Source organism: Orycteropus afer, unplaced genomic scaffold (genome assembly GCF_000298275.1).
Source record: "Orycteropus afer afer isolate SDZICR_OR568_19922 unplaced genomic scaffold, OryAfe1.0 scaffold00297, whole genome shotgun sequence".
NCBI lineage: Eukaryota > Metazoa > Chordata > Mammalia > Tubulidentata > Orycteropodidae > Orycteropus > Orycteropus afer.
In genome coordinates this window covers 3028775-3040799 of record NW_006921884.1, presented here as the reverse complement: position 1 = coordinate 3040799, position 12025 = coordinate 3028775, and the positions used below count along the sequence as shown (strand labels likewise).

General features: G+C 36.5%; 1 protein-coding gene across 1 annotated transcript in view; it reads left to right on the top strand.

Annotated features, from left to right (window-relative positions):
- LRBA (LPS responsive beige-like anchor protein) overlaps positions 1 to 12025 on the top strand; it is a 1065192-nt gene that overhangs the window by 224722 nt on the left and 828445 nt on the right. The window contains 1 exon segment of the mRNA XM_042782393.1: positions 11409 to 11501. Within this exon segment, the coding sequence (XP_042638327.1) occupies positions 11409 to 11501 (93 nt within the window).

The following is a 12025-nucleotide window of genomic DNA, read 5'->3' as shown; positions in this document are numbered from 1 at the left end:
TTATCTTCTGTGTCTGTGTTAATTGGTTTCCCTTTTCTTTGTTGAAGAGGGTCTTTGCAATCCTTCTGCCTAGTCCGCCATCTTGCCGGAACCCCCTCCTAATTCTTCTGATGAGAAAAGCAAGTTTTTCTAAGAAGTTAGTCCCCTGAACTTCTAATGCCCAACTCTGTGACAAAGGCCCACACTAGGGCCAAATCACGTGCGAAAAGAAAAACATGACAGTCTTGTCTTTGTAAGGTATTATCTCCAAATTTTAACTCCCCTTCTCATTGCCCCTGCTTTTTTTTTCTTTGTTTTAGTGTTCAGGGTTTAGTATTTGGTAAAAGGTTGCTTTATATGTATTTATTTTCCTCACATAGTTTTTAGTTGTAATCTGCAAGTCAGAGAGGCTGTATTAGGCTTATTCCATCTTGTTCAAACCAGAAACCCCTGTTGATTTAAAAAATATCTTTTTCCAGGTATTTTTTTATTTAATTATTTCACATTATTGTTGTATTTCCTTCCACATTGATGGCCTTAATTGTTTTCTTTTTTTTTAAATGCATTTTGTTGAAATATAATTTATGTACAGTGAAATACACAAAACTAAAGTGACATGGGTCAATGCTTTCTTTTTTTTTTTTTTGTAGTGTTCCTTCCCCTCCCCTCCTACCCCTGGCAACCAACAAAGAAAGTTTCCCTCCATATATAAACCTTTCCTTGACCCTCCACAACAATGAACTAATACTGTATTTGTCCTTCTGTGATTGACTTATTTCACTCAGCATAATGTCCTCCAAGTTCATCCATATTATGTGGTGTTTTGTAGACTCTACATTATTCTTTAGTGCTGCATAGCATTCTGCTATGTGTATGCACCATAATTTGGCCATCTACTCTTCTGCTGATGAGCATGTAGGTTGTTTCCATCTTTTTGCTATTATAAATAGTCCTGTGATGAACATGAGTGTGCATGTATCTGTTCCTATCCTGGCTCTCACCTCTCCAGGATATATACCTAGTAAGGGGATTGCTGGGTCAAATGGTATCTCCAGTTCTAGCTTTCTAAGGAATCGCCATACTGCTTCCCACAGTGGTTGTGTCACTTCACAGTTACACAAGCAGTGTATGAGAGTCCCAGTCTCTCCACATCCCCACCAGCATTGTTATTTTCTGTCTCATTGAACCTTGACATCAGTGCTGGGGTGAGATGGTATATCTCATTGTTGTTTTGATTTACATCTCTCTGATTGGCAAAGATTGTGAGCATCTTTTCATGTCTTACCCCACCTGAATATCCTTCTTGGTTAAGTATCTATTCATGTCTTCTGACCATTTTTCAATTGGATTGTTAATTCCTTTGGTGTTGAGGTGCCTGCATGGTTTCTGTCAAGAAATCCGAGTTTAGTCTTATTGGTTGCCCCTTGTAGGTAACTTTTCATTTTTTCCTGTGTTGCTTTTAGGAGTCTGTCTTTGTCTTTGGTTTTGGTGATTTTGATGATAATATGTCTTGGTGTTTTTCTTTTGGGGTCTATCCTGTTTGGGGTTCGTTGGACTTCCTGAATGGATATATTCTCATCTTTCATCATATGAGGGAAGTTCTCCTCTAACAATTTTTGGACAGTTTTCTCAGTGATTTCATTTTTCTTTTCCTGTTATGGAATTCCAATCACATGTAGGTTATTCCTTTTGATGGTATCCCACGTGAATCTTAGGCTTTCTTCCTTTTATTTTGATCTTTTTTCTGATTGATCCCTTTCCAAAGAATTATTTGTTTTCAATCTCATTAATTTTATCTTCCATTTCATCAATTCTACTCCTTTGCTCTTTCAGTGTGTTATCTATTTCTTACAATTTAGTATCAGTCTTCTGGGTTTCTATCTGTAGATTTAGAATCATTTCTAATTTTTCATTTATTTTGTCACTTTGTTCTTGTATTGTCTTCCAAAATTCTTCTAGTGTTTTGTCTGTGTTTTCCTTGGTCTGTCTCTCAATCCTTTGAAGATACCTAAATATAATTCTTTTGAATTCCTTATCAGGGAGTTCCAATGCTGCATCTTCCTTAGGGATGTGCTTTGGGTCTGTATCCTGGTCCCTTGTTTGTCCTGCTTTATCTTGCTTCTTTGTGTGGACTGTGATGCTCTGTTATCTCTGAGGCATTGTGACGTTTTTGTGTTTATATTTAATTGGCGATTATATGTTGGAGTGACTTCCCCACAATTTACGTTTTCTTTGTTTTTTTTTTGTATATTATCTATACAGGCAGGGTACTGTGCTGTGCTCCTCTATTCACTAGTTGACAGCACTTATACACTCACCACCTGTATCTTTTCCTTTGTCAGCCTCTCGTATGTAATTGCCAACCCTGGCAAACAGAGCCTGTTCTTAAGTCCCTGGAATCTGAATGAGAATGCTATCACTTTAAAATCCAAAATGGTTGCCACTTGTAAACATTCAAAATGGCTGTACCCTTGGTCACTTTAAATATCCAGAATGGCCACTGCTTGTAGACATTCAAAATGGCTGCGCCCTCAGTCACTTTAAATATCCAAAATTGCCACTGCTTGTAAACATTCAAAATGGCTGCACCCTCAGTCACTTTAAATATCCAAAATGGCTGCCGCTTGTAAACATTCAAAATGGTTGCAGTCACTTTAAATATCCAGAATGGCTGCCACATGTAAACAATCAAAATTGCTGCACCCTCTGGACAGCAGAAAGTCCACAGCTCAGGTTGTCTCCCTCCTTGCTGTTTCCCTTCCTAGTCATAGGCCACCAGAACAGTTTCCCTGCAGCCCTTGGTGACCTGGAGTGATCTTTAGGTCAATTCTCAGGTCCCAACACCACTTGGAAATATTCAGGCTGTTTGGTCTCGTCAGAGTAGCTTACAGTCCGCAGCTCTGACTGTTTCTGTACTCACTGTTTTTGTTCAGGTTTTTCCACTAGTTGATGCCTAGTCCACTTCTGTATAGTTCCGTTCAAAGCTCAGGGTTCCAGGATTATTTTCTGTATCTCTGTCAACTGGTTTTTCTTCTCTTTGTTGAAGAGGGTCTCTGTCGCTTATCTGCCTATTCCTTCATCTTACCGGAAGTCTCCTTAATTGTTTTCTTGTAAGGCAGTTTGCTAGCGTTGAAATTTCTTTGCCTTTGTTCATCTCACAGTGCTTTTATGTGCCTTCACTTTTGGAGGATAGTTTCGCTGGATATGAGTACAGTTAATTTTGTTAGCATTCTGACTATCATTCCAATAACTTTTGGCCTTCATTGTTTTTGATGAAAAGTAAGCCATTAGTTTCATTGGTATTTCCCTGTATGTCAGGAGTTATTTTTCTCTTTCTGCTTTCAAGAATTTTTCTGGTTTTTTTGTATCACCGGTTTGACCATGTTGTGTTTTGTTGTAGTTTTCTTTGTTTTCATCCTATTAGGGTTTAATAGAGTCCTTGAATTTATGTTAATGTTTTAATCATATTTGGAAGTTTTGCCTTTAATTATTTTTGTTGGCTATTCTTATTACATATATGTTGGAACACTAAACATTGTCTCACAGGTCTGAGAATTTGTTAACTTATTTTTCAATTTTCTTTCCTGTGTTCTTCAGATTACATAGTTTCTGTTGATAGCTCTTTAAGTTCACGGATTTTCTGGTGTCTGAATTGGCTGTTGGATACCTGCAGTGCATTTTTTTTTCAATTTTTTTTATTGTACTTTTCAACTCTATAATTTCCCTTCAGTTTTTTTTATAGCTCTTCTATTTTGAGATTCCCTATTTGTTACCTCATTATTAACCTATTTTAAGTATTTGAACATGTTCTTACTGTTATTATTTGTTATACTTCCTTTGAAATCTTTGTTAAGTTCAGCATTTGAACTCAATCAGTTTTGATTGCTTATTTAATGAGTATGTATAATACTTTTCTGTTTCTTTTTATTTTAATTTTTTTTTGTTGAGAACTGACCATTTTGGGTGTGTGTTATAGTTGTTCTGTACTCCAATATATACGTGTGTGTGTATGTGTGTGTATTTTAAATAACTTGCCTTGTCCAATCTACAGAATCTGTTTTCCCCACGATTTGCAGCTTGTTATTTTTCTGCTCAATAGTTTCAAGTTTTCTTTCTCTCCCTTTTTTCCTTTTTTAAAGCAAGACTCTTCTTAAGGCCCCACATATTTCTACATATCTTAGAGGTCATTTGGGCAGAGATTATGTTGGAACACCTTGAGCCCATAAGGTTTACACCCTCTTCTCATTGGTCAGTGTGTGGGTGAGAGTGCCTTCAGTGTCAATTCTCAAGTCTGTCTTGGCTTTCATTTTTTGCTGGGCTCTTCAGATCTCCCAGTACATAATGTCTGCTAAGGATGCCAAGAAAACTTTTCTTTTTTTTTTTTTTTTCCCTCTTTTTAAAATTTTATTTGTTTATTTTTTTAAAATTGTGATTTGGGTGAAAATTTACAGAGCAAATTCACTTTCCATGCAGCAGTTCACCTACACTTTGTCTCATGACATTGACCATAATTCACCACAATGCAGCTCCCCTCCCACTTCCTCCGACAGTCACCTCTTCCCTGTGTCCATCCCTCCATGCACCTCTACCCCCCTGAGCTGTCTCCCTGTGCATTAACAGCCCTTCTTTCTCCTATAATTGTTCAAGAGAGCTTTTCTAAACCTTACTCTGACTCTTTTATGTCTAGCATCTCCCTGTAAATTTCTGACTGGTCTGCTGCTCACCCTGAACTGTGAACACAACTTGGGTGTAGCAAAGTTGCAAGTTTTTCCCATTCATTTGTAACCAAGTCTACCACTTTTAGCTGGAGTGCTGTTATTGTCATCCTTACCCTGAATCAGGTCCACCCCGTCTGAAAGCAATGCTGCTGATTTTTCCTTGTGGCCCTAAACTAGTATTACTACAGTTCTCATTAACTAAATTGGGGTAATAGCAATTGGAGTAGTCCTACCAGGAAGATCACTGATTCCTGTTTTTCTTACCTGAAACTCTAGCAATTTTTGAAGAAAAAGCAATTCTCAGTTTCTTGTCTTCTGGTCAATTTTCAGTGTCCTGAAATGGTTTCATAAGATAATTTTGTCCAGTTTTATACTTATCTTTTTTGGGTGGAAGAAAAATGTTGATCTCTTTATGTTGCCATTAGGGAAGTTCTTTGCCTTTGTTTGTTTTTATAGTATATTTTACTTTTTGGTATTTTCCTAGTCTTTAATTATTGCTGTAAACAAATAAAAAGATATCCAGTTTGGGCTAATAGATAGAAATGTGAAAAAGTAGTGCTATCTGAATGAAATTTAGTTGCTTTTGAATACTGGGAAAAAAGATTCCCTAAATATTTATGTATATAGATTAAAAATAATTTGAGAATAATGGAATGGAGTTAAAGTTCTTTGGAAATATTTCTTAGGCCTAAAGATTCATAGGACATTTTTAAAATTTTGGGTTTTTTTTTTGATAATGTAAAAAGAAGAAAAGAAAAAATTTAAAGTGAATATCGCCGCACTATTTCAATGTCTGTTTAGGTTTATAGTGGTATACCTAATGCATGTACTGCCTTCGAATCGGACCCGACTTATAGCAACCCCTCCTTGGGTTTCCAAGGCAGTATCGCTACAGGAGCAGATTGCCCAGCCTTCCTTCCGAGGAGTGGCTGGTGAGTTTAAACCGCCAGCCTTCTGGTTAGCAGTCAAGTGCCTTAGGCATTATGCTACCAGACCTACCCATGGCATCAATATAGTACCATAATTTTTGCTATGAATGTAAATCAGTTCCATGGTATCTAACAACAACAGCATGAAAAGAACAGAGGTGGATTTACTGAAGATTTCGTATTAAATGAAAGTCAAATGAGGTGCTTTATAAACAAAAACATACTTTGTTCAAGTTTAGAAGGAGAGAAGAAAATCTTTATTCGCACAATATAATATAGTAAGGACAGGCTGCATTGTAGTAGTCAGTAGCATTTTCAAATCATGAGTATATTTTCCAGCAAATGACAAATTTTTATATTTATAATGTTTACTATAAATTGTTTTATCTTCCCAATAATTGAAACATTGTCTTCAATATTACTTAATTCACCATCTTGGAACACTTATCCATCATCGGAATTGACCATATTTTCTGACTGTATCAATCACATCATATGCCCTGCTTAAAATTGTTATAATTTAAAAATTTTTAGATTATACTGTCTTGAGGTTTTATAATATCTGTGAACAGATTGAGATAATTTGTTACTATTCCGGTTATCTTTTTGTTTGTTTTTATTACTTGAATTATAGACAGTCCCTGGTTATAAATAAGAGCCAATCTTAACGGTGTCTGTAAGACAGTTTTCAGGTCTTTGAACCAGTTCTTCTTGATTTGGTCATGGCATCCTTGGAACAGACCCAAACTTTTAAAGTTGTATTGAGACAGGAAAATAGCTGGGACAGGAAGAATTGTGGACCAAAGCCTTGCTAGAAACTTAATTCCTCTTGTGTAGAAGAAAGGGAATGTATGCGTTGTTTAAGAACCAAATCTCTTCCCTCAGATTTTGAGCACAGTCTGAAGTAGCACTGTCCTGTCCAAAGACTGTGGCTGACTGTGCCACTTTGAATGTGTGTCACTCTCGTATATAGTCCTGCCAATAATAAAGTGTCACGTATCAGGCTTCTGAAAGGACTCACTTTGCCTCTTCTGAGTCTCCCACTTGAAGGCTTCAACCTGCAATTTTTCCTACTCCCATGCCAAATCAGCCAAATTGTAAAAGTTCAACTCTGTTCCTTTTGCTTCATTGGCCATGCAGAATTGGTTTATAGGGCAAGTGGGAGTTCCGGTGGTACAGTGGTTAAAGCATTTGGCTGTGAACCAAAATGTCGGTGGTTCCAACTCACCAGCTGCTCTGTGGAAGAAAGATGGGGCAGTCTGCTTCCGTAAAGATTTACAGACTTGGGAACCCAGTAGAGGTCACTATGAATTGGAATGGATTCGATGACAGTGAGTTTGGTTTGGTTTGGTTTGGGGGAGTTTTCCATAAGTAGGACATTTGTAACCTGGGAACTGCTTGTATATTTTCTTCATTGGAAATTCCATAAAGCATATACTATAGGGTGTTCCAGTTTAACAACAACAAAAAAAGATCTATATAGAATGTCTATACATATTTCTTTATATGTATGATCAGAGTAAAACAGATTATGTGGGAACAGTCCCAAATTTTAAATGTTACTCATGGATTACTTTTATTATCATCTCTATACTGTTCTCTTACTGTAATAGAGAAATTTGCATATATTTATAAATCTCTTAAATTATAAAAATAAACATGCCATTAAAGTGCTACATAATTTTTTCCTCTGTAATGTAAGCATTTTTTGTTAAATAAGGAATAAACTTGCTCAAAAAGCAAATTGGTTCAAATATCTTTTAAAAAGTTCACTGCTTATGATTAGCAGGTAAAATAAACTAATTTGATTCTGCTTTAGTTAGAACTATTCAACACTTAAAAATTACGGTGGGATACATATTATGTTTATAGATGCAAGTCAAGGCATTTTGATCTCACATTGTTAGTCCTAATAAGACATTATTTAAAAATAATTAGACAATGCATTTGTAGTGTATCTTTTGATTAAATTTTTGTTAACTTAAGCTATAGCAGGCATAGTTTTTTTTAATATCTTAAAATATTCCTTAGTGTATTGTTTGTAACTTATCTACCACTCATCTGTCAGTTTAGCATACTGTGATAACTTTCATGTTTCATGTGATGCTGGAAGCTATGCCACTGATATTTCAGATACCAGCAAAGTCACCCATGGTGGATAGATTTCATTGGAGCTCCCAGACTAAGACAGACTAGGAAGAAAGGCCTGGTGATCTGCTTCTGAAAATTAGCCAACAAAAACCGTATGGATTAAAACAGAATATAGTGCTGGAAGATAAGGTTTCTAGGTTGAAAGGTACTACCTAGGCATAACAATGGTCTCAAACATAGAACCAATCATCAAGATGGCATAGGACTGGGCAACGTTTTACTCTGTTAATACATAAGGTTGTCATTAGTCAGAACTGACTCAACAGCAACTGAAACCTATATTAATGTTTATTTTACAAACTATTATTTTTATTTTGCTTGATAAATGCACCATGATTAAACATTGAGGAAAAAGAACTTACTAACAAGATAGTAGTATTGCCCTAATTATTGACTTTTACAGATGGCTAGTTAAAAAATATAAATTTTTTTATAGATGTTATCACAAAAATTTCTGGTTTTTGTTGTTAATCGAATTTATGAGGAAGGAAATGCTTCACTTGATTTAACTTTTAGTATATGTTATTAATCTCAAATCAGGGTGTATAGCTATAGAGATTTTATTTTTAAATTTAATTATATTGCAATCTGGTGTTTGCAAATTAAATGTGTTACTTTATTACTTTATTCTTTGGAATGGATACATATTTGTACCCATTCCAAAGAAAAATGATTCCACAGAATTTGGAAATTATCAAACAATATCATTAATATCACATGCAAGTAATATCTTACTGAAGACAATTCAAAAACAGTTGCAGCAGTATATTGGCAGAGAACTTCCAGAAATACAAGCTGGATTCTGAAGGGGACATGGAGGAGGGATATCATAGTTGATATCAGTTGGATCTTGGCTGAAAGCAAAGAATACCAGAAAGATGTTTACTTGTGTTTTATTGACTGTGTAAAGCCATTCAATTGTGTGGATCATAACAAATTATGGATAACATTGAGAAGAATGGGAATTCCAGAACATTTAATTGTACTTGTGAGGAACCTGTACATAGACCAGGAGGCTGTTGTTTGAACAGAACAAGGGGATACTGCATGGTTTAAAATCAAGAATGGAGTGTGTCAGGGTTGTATCTTTTCATCATACTTGATCAATCTGTATGCTGAACATATAACCCAAGAAGGTGGACTATATGAAGGAGAACGTGGCATCAGTAAGGAGGCTCATTAACAACCTGTGATATGCAGATGATACAACTTTGCTTGCTGAAAATGAGGATGACTTGAAATACTGTTAAAGGTTAAAGACTTACAGCCTGCAGTATAGATTACACCTCAATACAAAGAAAACAAAAAAATCCTCACAACTGGACCGATAAGCAGCATCATGATTGATGGAGAAAAGATTGAAGTTTTCAAAGACTTCATATTATTTGGTTCTACAATCAATGCCAGTGGAAGCAGCAGTCAAGACATCAAAAGACATATTACATTGTGCAAATCTGTTGCAAAAGACTTCTTTCGAGGACTGAAGAGCAAAGCTGTCTCCTTGAAGACTAAGGTGTGCCTAACCCAAGCCATGCTATTTTCAATTGCTTCCAATGCATGTGAGAGCTGGACAATGCATAAGGAAGACCAAAGAAGAGTGGATGCTTTTGTGTTGTGGTGCTGGCGAAGAATGCTGAAAGTACCATAGACTGCTAAAAGAGTTAACAATCCTGTCCTGGAAGAAGTCGTCTCATCTACTGAGGTCATGTTGTTATAAGGGACCATTTTCTAGAGAAGGATGTCATGCTTGGTAAAGTAGAGGGTCAATGAAAGAGGAGAAGGCCTTCAACAAGATGGATTGACAAAGTGGCTACAGCGATGGGGTTAGGTATAGTAGGGATTGTGAGGCTGGCACAGGACTGGGCAGTGTTTCGGTCTGTTGTACGTAAGGCCGCTATGAATAGGAGAGATGACTCGTCAGCACATAACAACAAATAATAGCAATAACATTTTTAGTGGTCATTTGTCTTTAATTTTTGTTTTACTTTGGTAATTATTTCTGATTATCATTCATTACCAGCTTGTGCTGTCATTAAACAAAGAGTTATTTAAATTGACTTTCTTTTTATGTTGTTGATAATGTACAAAGAGTGTTAGTAAGCTTGTAGCAAAGCAAAAAAAAAAAAAAAAAAAAGTTCTTTCAAGGTCAGCTTCATGCTACACATTTTAAAATGTTGTATATGGAAAGTTTCCAGTAATGTATCAGACAGCGTTTCACTGCTGTTCATGAGGTTTTCACTGGCCAATTCTTTGAGAAGTGGATGGCCTCTTCCTTCTTCCAAGTTTGTCTTAGTCTGGGAGCTCTTCTGAAACCTGTCCACCATGGGCAATCCTGCTGGCATTTGAAACACCAGTAGCATAGCTTCCAGACTTACAGCAACATGCAAGCACTACAATATGACAAACTGACAGACAAGTTCATCTCCCTTAGTTGGTCCAAACTGCTCCACTCACTTCCTGGTCTCCCTAAGGTGTTTCAAACCCTGCTGGCTTGCTTCCTGGTCTCCTTTAACCAAACTGCCACCGCTCTCTTCCTGGTCTCCCTTAGCTGTTCCAGATTTTCACTGGCTTGCTCCCTCTCTTTTTGTTGTTGTTGTTATTTGCCATCAAGTCGGACCCAACTCATAGCGACCCACCCCTTGGGTTTCTGAGGCAGTATCACTACAGAAGTAGATTGCCCAACCTTCCTTCTGAGGAGTGGCTGGTGGGTTTGAACTGCCAGCCTTCTGGTTAGCAGTCAAGTGCCTTAGGCACTGTGCTACCAGAGCTCCTATAGCATTTTAAAATCATTTCTCCAAAGTTCTGTTTCTTCCCCTCAAACACCTGAAAGAATGGTAGTTGTTCCAAATTGTCACCAGCTTGCATCCTGGTTGCCTCCAGCATGTGAGAGCTGGACAGTGAATAAAGAAGACTGAGGAAGAGTTGATGCTTTTGAGTTGTGGTGTTGGTGAAGAATACTGAAGGTACCATGGACTTTCAAAAGAGCTAACAACTCTGTCCTGGAAGAAGTGCGGCTGGAATGTTCTTGGAAGCGAGAATGGTCAGATTTTGTCTCACCTACTTTGGTCATGTTGTCAGAAGTAACCATTCCCTGGAGAAGGATACCATATACTTGGTAAAGTGGAGAGTCAGTGAAGAAGGGGAAGGCCCTCAACAAGATGGATTGACACAGTACCTGCAATGATGGGCCCAAGTATAGCAAGGATCATGAGGTTGGCACAGGACCGGGGGCGGTGTTTTGTTCTGTTGTACATAGGGTCACTGTGAGTCAGAGATGACTCGATGGCACCTAACAACAATAACAACATAGAAAGTTACCATTTTTCCTAAATTTCCTGTCCTATGCTCTGGAGTGATAAATTATTCAATTGAAGCACTACATACACATATAAATAAGAATATACCTAAGTTAGCTCAATGCGCACGTTATTGAAATTTTTAGAAAATTAGTTTCTGATTGTTTTCATTTATTGGTCTTCATTCAAAGAATTATAGCTAGTGTGAGATTAGTGAGTTTTATCTTACTTGAAACTTAGTTTATAATATTAAAAAGTATCTATATGTATAACTTAAATCCTTACTTTTGAAATATATACTTAAGATACTGTGCTTTAAATTTTCACTCATTTAGGGTCCTTTATAAACTTCTGGCATCCAAAAGCGAAGGAATCAGAGTACAAGCTCTCAAGGCAATGGGCTATTTTTTAAAACACCTGGCACCAAAGTGAGTATGCATGAAATTTAAAATGGACTGTAGTTTATTATTTGTTTTATAAATTCTTAGAACAGCATTTGTGTTTTGTAGTTTTTCTCATCTTTCCTTCCTTTATTTTTAAAGTGCTGAATAAATAATATCCACTGTGAGCAGGAGTATATAGTTTGTTTTATATGAAAATTATTTAAATTATTTATTTATTTTATGTTCACCATCAGAATAAGTTTGGATAAACTGAGTTGTAGAAACTTGTGGAAGCTTCATTTCTGGTGATTATCATTTCCTTTACCTATCTTATAAAACTGATGTTTTAACCAGAATGGTTGCCATACCATGTGCTCTACTATATGTATAACTTAACCGAAACTCACCTTAATAATTTTTCTCAGCTGTACACACTCATACTCTCCCCATTCTTAGTGGTAGCAGAATTGGTTTATTATGTGTGTGTGTGTTTGTGTATATATACACAAATGTGTGTGTGTGTTTGTGTATATATACACAAATGTGTGTGTGTGTGTGTGTGTGTGTGT